The sequence below is a fragment of the Fulmarus glacialis genome, unplaced genomic scaffold, assembly GCF_000690835.1.
Source record: "Fulmarus glacialis isolate BGI_N327 unplaced genomic scaffold, ASM69083v1 Scaffold28446, whole genome shotgun sequence".
Lineage (NCBI taxonomy): Eukaryota > Metazoa > Chordata > Aves > Procellariiformes > Procellariidae > Fulmarus > Fulmarus glacialis.
In genome coordinates this window covers 1-10115 of record NW_009216636.1, presented here as the reverse complement: position 1 = coordinate 10115, position 10115 = coordinate 1, and the positions used below count along the sequence as shown (strand labels likewise).

At 42.0% G+C, this 10115-nt stretch overlaps 1 protein-coding gene across 1 annotated transcript; it reads right to left on the bottom strand.

Moving 5' to 3' along the window:
• Nucleotides 1–75: 75 nt before the first annotated feature.
• ACER2 (alkaline ceramidase 2) lies at nt 76–3987 on the bottom strand (the record flags this gene model as incomplete). Its single annotated transcript, XM_009579386.1, has 3 exons — nt 76–217; nt 2821–2962; nt 3873–3987. Coding segments are annotated over 3 exons (399 nt in total), but the record flags the coding sequence as incomplete, so codon positions are not given.
• Between the last annotated feature and the right edge of the window lie 6128 nt (nt 3988–10115).

Below are 10115 nucleotides of genomic sequence, written 5' to 3'. Positions count from 1 at the left end.
GCGGCCTCTAAACCACTCATTCGTGACACGGTGGCCTAAGGATCTCAGAAGGCAATGCTGCATTCCGAAACGTACTCACCTCTTCAACTCAGCAATGAGCAAAGCTGTGCAGGGAACACCCAGAGTCATTAGTGAGATGTTGTTGATCGCAGGCTTAATGAAGGCGAGGCAGGTAGTAACTCCAGACAGGACACCCACGGCAGCTTTAAATCGGCTCCTTAATAGGGTTTTTTGGGGGAGAAAAACGGCTTTTAATTCAAAACTTTCAATTACTAAACCCAGAAATCTTAAAATTATTTTAATAATGTGACAAAATTTAGGTTTCTCTAGGTGTGTTCAGGAGGTGTGATGACAACGTGCATAAAATGGATGTGGATTTGCATGTGCATGCAGAGTTAATCACATACACAAATCTTTGCTGGACTGTGGTCTTCTGAAGCAGCCATGTGTATGTATACATATGCGTGCACAGACACACTAGTCACTGGTTTCAAAATCCAAAGGCCACACTCCGATCTTCCTCCTCCCACAATAAGTCAGGAACAAGTCCATCTCTGCACACAGCACTGTACTTCCTCCAAGCAGTGCTGTGTCATCATTCTTCACGCTTTTAACATGGATTTTTAGAATATTTTGTCACCGTTAGTGCCCCAACTTCTAGAGTCATGTTACAGTCTGTTTTATTTTCCTTTTTCTCTTTTAAGCCTTAAAGATACTGAAAACTACAAGGTAAGTAAGAACATTTCTTTTAACCAAATTCAACAGTAGGTGAGGGATTCCCACACTTCTTAAAGATTACAGTTTAGTATATTCTTAGCATAAATGAAATCACAATTGGGCCCTATATAGACAGCCTGACAACTTTTAAATTAAATATATGTTAACTGTTGTTTAAACTTCAAGTTTGGACTTCAAACAACCATTTCCAATCTGTGGCAGGACTATGGCAGACAGAGGATCATCACGCTGCCCTTCAACTAATGGCCCATGGCTTTATAAAACTAGCTGCTGTCCAAGGATGGCCCTTCTGTCCTTAATTCTATGTCTGAAATAGGGTCTCAGTATACTTGTGCAGCACCATTCCCTGGCCACAAGTGTCATCACCTTCACCTGGCTCATTCCATCTGCCTTTTGCTTTAAAGTTTTTCTTTCTGCTGGAACGCAACAAGTTACTTAAGTAGGAAGCTCTGATCTGATGTGAATGCCTTAAGGACTAAAGACACCACAAATTGGTCATGGTAGATAATAACATTTGCAGCACTGAAAATCCAGAGTGTGATGAGAATGAAGAAAGTGAAGACCACAGCAGTGAGTACAGGATAAATACGATATTAGAGGATTAGCTATGCAGAGAAAAAAAACCCCAAAAATATAAATCAAACCTGTTCTGGGCTAGGGTTTGTTGCCCAGTATGTCTGTCTTCTGTACACTTCAGAAAGGAAACAAGACCTTAACACGTAATTGCCTTGACAGATTCTCAGGAAGAAGTATTCTGAGAAATCTAGGATAGGGGACATCCTTCACCTCATCTCAGCGTTTTTATGAATCAGTTATAACCTGGGAGATTATTATTTATAGTTTTAACACCGAGTTCAATAGAAACAGGATTTCACCCAAAAAGTGTTGCTATTCCTTTTAAAAAGGATAGTTTAATCTCTTGGCCCATACCATGAACCTTCCTAGCACACTATCAGAAGATAGTGACAGATGACATATAACGATCCTCTTAGGCTTCTGAGGAATAATTTACATGCAGTCACAGAAATTCTTCAAGACTCTGAACACTTCTTCACTTGAACTAAATGTCTAAAAGTCCTGTCAACGACCAAAACACCCCAGTAAAACCTGTTTGCGTGTTAAGTTGATGGTGTCCTGTAATAGCACTTTGTTGCAATATGCAGAAGTACTAAATTCACACCAACAAGACAAAGCCATTAGACTGCATAGACTGTATACAGTAATTCAAGATACATTTTTTTCAGGGCAAGCTGTTTTGAGGAATGGTCAATCTAGGCACCAACCTTCTCTCCCCTCCCCCTCCCAGTAACTTCTAATCAGGCACATGTCAAGGAAAAAAAACCACAAAACCCCCCCAGATAGTAACAGTATAAGAAGGCCAGAGGCAGCAGCCTTAGCAATTTTCAGAGAGAACAACATTGGTGCTGCAATTCAAACCTCTCCATTACCTCAACTTCTTTACTGCATAAAAGAGCAATACGTACAAAGTTTATAGCACAATTTTTCTAGGGGGGGACAAACCACAACCAGATTCTTTAAACTGGCTACAACACACTTTTTTTAATCCTGCAAGAAAAAGAAAAAAAATTCTTTTACAACAACAATAGGCTTCTAAACAAACACGTAGCCTTTGAATACTTAAACACCATCCTTAACCACTGCCTTAAATATCCAAATGAAAATTCAAGTGACTTCCATAGGTCCCCTTGTATGTACACTTTAGGATTCACAAAAGGAAGAGGAAAAGAGGGTTTCTCTTACTTTACTTTAGCCACAACTTATATAAACTACTCACGTAAAGGTATCCCTAGAATCAACAAGAACAGGCACTTCCAGTGGCAAATCACCTCATCCCAAGATCTGAAGTTACAGGGCTAAACCCCACCATCAGCAACTGCAGAGTCAGGAATTCTGAACAAAATGGGCTGAGATACAAGCAACAGGAAGAGAATGGAGTGAAAAAAGATAGCAGTGGCAGTGGTAAGTTTGGATGATAACTCAGTGCCATTACGTGCACGTTTAGGTATTAATATAAGAAGTTTCAAGAAACATGAAAGTGTACAAGTATGACTGTATGATTACCTGTCATTCCGAAAAACTCTGGGCAGGTATCTCCTAGGGAACCACATGGCAAGAGCACACATCAGGACCCAGAGAATAGCCAGCTCATCCAGCATCTGGCCCAGGAAACTGAGGGTGGCGTGAAAGTAAACAGATCCAATTCCTGGAAGAATCAATCAAAAGGCGATACGAATAGTTGCAGTACTGTATAGACTGAAACACACTGCTCATGTTCAGAACTTTATAGCAAATGGTGGATACCATTTCTTCTAGAAAAGGTTAAAAAAAAAAAAACCAAAACCAAAACGGGAAACAAACGCCAACTTTCCTAAGAAGGCAATCCAAATAATCAGCACCTCATTAATTACAAAGCAAACGTACTACAAAAGCATCAGCTAAAGATGCCAGCTCCTACTAGAAAAGTAGATATATGTGAAAAAATGTCAGTGGTAAAGTTAAATGCAAAACCAATTAAGAAATAAAAGCCAAATGCTGCTTCTGAATTTTCTCAATAGCACAAGAATGGGTAAGACAAAGAAGAAAAACAGCATCTGATGACTACTCCATGACATAGGTTTACAAGCAGAAAGCGTCACACAGCCCCACAGGGCTCTGATTATCCCTTTAAAAGTTCGCAGTGCCTCCAGGAATGAAAAAACTTAAGAATCTTACATCTATAAAACAGCTAAGCCTTTGGGCCTTCTCACTACAATGCAAAACCTGTTATCCTCTTCAGTTGTGCTGGGCACGTTCAGCTCTCATTTAAGCAATAACAACAGAGAAAGGAGAGTCAGCACTGCTGTAGAGTAAGCCCAGACATAACCAAAAGACGTTATGCAAAGGAAGGATAGAAAGGAAACATGACTAAGGCCAAAGTTCCCACCAAGCTCAAACTGCAAAAGGCATTTTCCTTTCAGAAACTACAGTTGCTTCAGCTTCAAGCAAGTACAAGCAAACTCCTCCATAAACGTCAGGATTGCTTTGTTTTGCAAAACAATAAAGCACAAGCAGGAAAAATTGATTTCCTCTCTCAGTTCATGCATGAGCAGGCAAACAGAGACTAACCAACTTACCAACCACAACTAGCAGAGTCCATATTAAATATATTCCACTGTTGAAGCAGGTTGCATATTGACGGAACAAGCACATACATATGGGTGGTAAAACAAAAAACAAGACGTTGCTTATCTAGGGGAAAAAAAAAACCAGTATCACAAGGACAGAAAATAAACAAACTGTAAATATTCATAGGCTGCCTAAGACATCTATAAAAACATGGTGTCACCCAGTGAAGCCCCAGCTCAACAAATTATGGCCCTCAGTTTCTGCCAAAGCTGAGCTGCTTTTGCAAAGCACCAACTTGTTTTACTTAACATCATTAAACTACTAACAGCATAAAAACTTTAAGCAACGTAAAATGTGGCTAGTCACATCTTTAAATTACCTTTCAAGTCTATTCCCAGAGGAATTTTATTGAGAGTCTACAAATACTCAAGACTGTTGCAATTCAGGAAGCCTACAAGAGCAAGCAGCTGAGGAACAGGACGTCCTGGCAAGTGACCTGTCCTCTCAATGGCTGTCAAGCCTAGCATGGAAAAAGCACTAGAAGTACTGGCACTAGACAGGGCTAGTCAAGCTTTGTGGAAGTCAAGTCACTGAGCAATAGCTATTGTCTGGAAGGTCTGAAATATAAAGCTAAGCTAAAGGAGTTAGAACCCTTTTTGTGCAGGGTAAAGAGAGCCTGAAGCTGTAAATCGTTTTACACCTCATTTTACCTCTGGTTCTCCATTACAGAAACAACTGAGCATGATTGAAAACTAGTTACAGGAAGGTGAAAAGGCTGACAATTCAGACCATTGCTAGCTTTTTTTGATTTAATACGTAAGAGTTGAACAAAGACATATTTTCTCTTGCTTACCAACTATCCAAAGCATGATTCTCTAGTTAAAGGCTGAAAACGAAAACACTTCACCCACAATTAGCAGGAGCTGTCCCTGTAGCCACCGCTTGGCTCTCCCTGGAAGGAGCTGCCTGTGCTGAGGGCCAGCCGTGGCACTATGAGCAGTTATGGAAAGACTCGACTGCTCCTTCACAACGGGACAGGGGACAGGATGAGCTCCCCAGCCTCAGCTTCCTCATGTTTCCCCACCTAGCCCAAGCACAAGAGATAATCATCCCCAGCAACACTTCCCTAAAGCGGATGTAGAAAACAACTCTGGGACAAGAGCACTCCTTTGGGCCTGATCCCCTCTTCACAGAGGCTTACAAACTTTTACTGACATTAATGAAAATCTAGTGGAGAAAGGATTCAAGAACAACATACGAAGAAGGCATTTGTTTGTTCAGCTACTGTTGTCCACCACTCAACACGGTCTGAGAACAAAGCTTACGATGATTAAAATGGACATATCTCATTTAACATTTGCAAGGCTCATCAAAACATACTCCTAGGCTGGCATTCAAAATTACAATAATTTCTCAGCATCATCTACTCATGCCTGAGACCTTCCCTCACGCTAAAGGTACATCCTCACAGACAAGCTGTATCTCCTTCCAAAGTCTTGGCTTTTACATTTAATTAAAATACTTAGAAAGAGCCATCACCCATGCAGTTTATAGCTGCAAATACTATGCAAACCTCTGCCAAGAGCAGCCTGGTAACAGCACACAGCCCAGGCAAAGACTTGCTAATGCAGAGGGCTCCTTGCCGTCAAGCCACAACACCGACCAGTCACGCCAGGGAACAGTGCCAGAGGGCCACCTCCCACTGGACTGCCCTTTCTGAACCCATGCAAGGGTTGAACCCTTTTGCCAATTACCAGCTCCTATGGTGTGTTTTGCCACGTAGGAAGCCAGCCTTACAAAGCAGATGTGAAAAACCTGTTGGGGCACCAGCTGATGAACAGTGCCATAGACCAAGCACCTCTTCAGTAGGAATAAAAGGACTCTTCGTACGGAAATTCTTCACCCCACCAAGGCAGCAAATTTTGCCTTTGTGATTCACAAATTAAGGTGGTGGCAGGTTGACAACAGGGGCACCTGGCAATGTCAGAGTGCAGGATACTGCACAACCCGGGGGAGGCAAGGTAAAGGCCAAAAAATTATTTACAAAGTAATATCCTATCGTAGCAGATTTTAAGAGGCAGATCAATTTGCGTAATCCATGCAAAACAACCTACCCATTCAACCACACAGGCTCACTCGAGCATCTTCCATTAATAAAAAACCCACCAGCTCCATGCAGCAGAGACGGTTAGCAACACTGGAAACGCAGCCATGGACCAGGATGCCAGTGCGCAACGTGCTGATACAAGCACAGAGCGGGAGGGCTCCCCTCGCGCCAAAACGCGTAGGAAGCATACACAGTGACTGGTAGCAGGGACAACGGAATATGAACAAGTCCTCTGGCGACCTGGGAGTGCTCTACTTTTTAGGCTTTGAGCCACAGTAAAGCTAAAGAGAGGTGTCAAGGGGAAAAAATAGATGGTTATAAGCAAAGTGGTGTGAAGAAAACCTTTCCATCTCTACAGCTAGAACTGACCGACAGAGAAAATCAGACCAGCTAATCACAGTCTATAAAAATTTGGCTAGAAAGTCTTTATTCTGCCTTGGAACAAGATGACAAAGGAATCACACCTACTTACCATACCTGTAGCAATGCACGTTTATACTAGCGATTAGATAACAAGGGAGTGGTTTTGCGCTACAGTAGTGCTCTTCTGGCACTGAACTCCCGTTCTTGCTAGGGTCCTGCCTGCAAATGCAAGAAAACCCTTGCAACCTGGAGCCTGGCCATGACTTGTACTCTTTGCAATGGCCACCAGGAGGACTTCCTAACATCGTAAAAGTTGAAATAATTTTAGTACTGAAATTCTTTTCTATCAAGTTTACAAAAAATGTGATAATCATGTATCTCTTCCACGCAATAGCTTAGTTCTGTTTCTCATATTCCACAAATAGTATTTTCCACAAGTTATATACAAATCAGGACTCTGGAACATTTTCTGAAACACGTTGCTTAAGTTCTCTTAGTTTCAAGTTCAGCATCAACTAGATAAACACTAGAACTGACCTGCGGTTTTCACTCTCTGATATCAGCCTGCCTCCCTACGAGGACCACACCCTTAGATACACTGCAACTATTAAAACCACCCTTTCCAAGCAAGCGAGGCACCTATCCATTTAGTTTCAGAAAGTATGTTGCACATGCAATTTTTTACATAATACACTTGGCCTGCATGGTTTGGTAATGTACAATTCAAATGCTGATACAGCATTAAGATTAGCGCAAAAAATTAATAACAGGAGTACAGACAATCTCCTTTGGGATCTGCAAAAGGCAACGATTAAAAATTACACTTCTGGAAAAAAGGTAAGCAGACCATCAATAACAGTCCATCTTCTGGCTTCATACAATTCTGGACCTTTAGTTTTAATTTCCAACTACTTAATTGTATGAAAGGAATACAGGACATGGGCTACAAAGGGAATGCCAGAGGCTTGCTCAGATCATGACTTCACTCACATCTGGCCACAGTCCCGACACAGGATGTTTCCTGCAGTCCTGCTTTTTTACCATCTGGTACGTCTCCCAGACAGCAGCTGTGGCATTCAACCACCACAGCAACACTTACTGCACTACCTCTTTATGAGGAGAAAGCAAAAATGGACTAAGTAGCTCTCGGTGAGTTCAGGGGGTTTGTATCTTCTACATCCTAATCCATGAGCATGCCACTCACATACACTAAAAGACTTTTTTAGTAAAAAAGATGATGTAGAGAGAGTACGAGCATTCTCTCACACTCTTAAGACTATTTGATAGCTTTTAAAAACTTTTATCTCCATGCCACTAAGGAACAAAAGAAGAGGAATAAAACCACTGGCAATTCCCTCTTTAAATGGAAATTTGGCAAGAAATATGTATTACATGCACAACCGAATACAACATACTGAACTGCAAAGTACTGACTTTACTAGCAACAGAAAAAAAAGGTTAGTTTTCAGGTGTTTAGAAACAAACACAACAGCTTTTTTTGTAAATACCTCTGCACAGGGTAAATTCTTTTAATCATGTGGAGGCATTTATTTATGTTCCGGAGTAAGGTTATACTGCATCAGGGCACATTACTTTATTCATTTCAGGGAAAAAAAACCCCACCAAAACCAAAGAAAAAGCTAGTTTTCCTATAACTATTCTTTCAATTTGAGTTACAAAGTGTTTCGTGGCCTCTTTACTGAAGGAGTGTAAGACCTGAATATAAAATCACACCAGTCTAGCTCACGTATGTTTTAAAAAATTAGTCTGATCAATTTGTACAAAAACTCTGAACGGATATTCTCCCACTGATTTAATCCTGTTGAGCATTTTGGTTTGCTTTTTAACTAAATCAAGTTAAATTTATGCATAATAGATGAAGACTGAGTCCCAACAGAATAAATAAATGATTTTTTAAAAATACCTTTCAGATAAGCTGTTCCATTTTTGTGCTTACATGAATATTGCGTGAGACCTCAACTACAACTCTGACCTTGGCCAAGACAGTTTAAAATGCGGATTAGCAAGGTTTTAATCTACAGCTTAAAGACGCACATGCCAGATTCAGGTCTGCTGAAGAGTCCTTCTTGAAACTTCAAGAAGGTTTGAGTCAGAGTCAGAAATGAACCATCTTAGAAGAAATAAAATTTAGACTTCCCTTAAAGTGCCTGTTAGAGTAGGGCCAAAATTTCTCAACTGTCCTGTGAGCATCTGGCTTTTTGGGGACACAGTCGCACAACGCCATCAATTCACTGAGAATCACTGTCTTAATTTTAGGAGTTGCTAACACAGAAGCCAAACCCCTACAATGACTTGTTACTACTGAAGAGAGGCTAAACACGGCCACCCTCAACACGGCCTCTTTTTCCCCCTCTTTCAGCGTACAGCTCGCTGATTTGTACACAGCTGCCGCAATACAGCGGGCTTCGGGGCAAATTTTTTGCTGTGTCTCTCTGTTAACCTACCTGAAACTCCAGTTATTAATCCGGACATACCTCAGCTCCTAGCATTTTGCAAGCTTCTATACACTGCTAATCAGCTCACTACAGTCAGAAGGATACCCATCCCCCCCAGCACAACTGGCTCCAAAACACACTTGCTGTCTTCAAGAAACTTGTTTATCCTGACCTTTTCCTCCCTTTGTTTTTGATTCTTGCACAGTGACATCAGACACAAAGAAAGCAGACAGTTTCCCCCACACACCCTCAAAGTTCTCCAATGGCACAGACCAGCCACTACCCAGACGACTTTGGCAGTAAACTACAAGAAAAAACAACAGGTTAGCAACATACACCATGCGCTGTGGAATTACTTGCTCTGTATGTGCACCACTTCCCGTGATACATGCTCCAGTGAGTGAAGCCAGACACCTACTTCTTTCTTCCACTGGATGTTAGCAGTCAAAGAAAGCACAGCTTCAAAGGGAAAGACAGCTCAGACAAGGATGGAATTTGGGAGAAAAAAAACCTAAAAGACCATCTTGAAGTACAAAAGAGGCAATGCAGAATCCCCAGCTCCTCATTCATGCACACACCACCCACTATAGAACAGAAAATACACAGGGCATTTGTGGGGTTCGCTCCCGGACATGTGTTTTTCACGGAAAGGCAAACTACCAGAAAGCCCAATGCACTCACTCTCTCTGGTGGATCTATTTGTCACTGCAATTCTTTATGTTAACAAGACGTAAGGGGCATTGCTCCCCTTCCAAGATGCATGGTACAGGGCAGTCTGGCTGTGTTGCTGGGGCTACGTTTTCACAAGTTCTCTCCAGCAGCTGAGAGGTATTGGGATGGCGCGAGAGGACTCTGGGGTGAACCACGGCTTACTGAAGGAAGCAGTAATTACACTAGTCCTCTTCCCTCTCCTGCCTTTCTTCAGCTACTTTCTTAAATAGACACCTCTTATTCTCCCAAAGTACATTGCTGACTTCACCCCGCAACCTCAAGGCAAATCGTTCCTGAAAGCTTTGGCTTCTTGGAGCCAAACCTACCTGGATGAAACCCAGTTTTGCCTCCAAACACTGAGGTGGTTTTTTTCTTGATCCATCACCACCTTGCACAGCGTGAAGTGGCCGACACCTGTGCAAACGGGTACTGGGCACAGGCAATCCAGCACCAAAAGTTTTGCACTCAGCCGCCACAAGGCTCGATGCAGATGAGGAGGGGGCCTGCTACACACGACTTAATCGAACAGCTTGTCACGAGCCCTCTCTAAACCTCCCGATTTTATACCTACACTACCGAACCGCTCATTTTTCTTTAATTTTAGGCGTACCGGG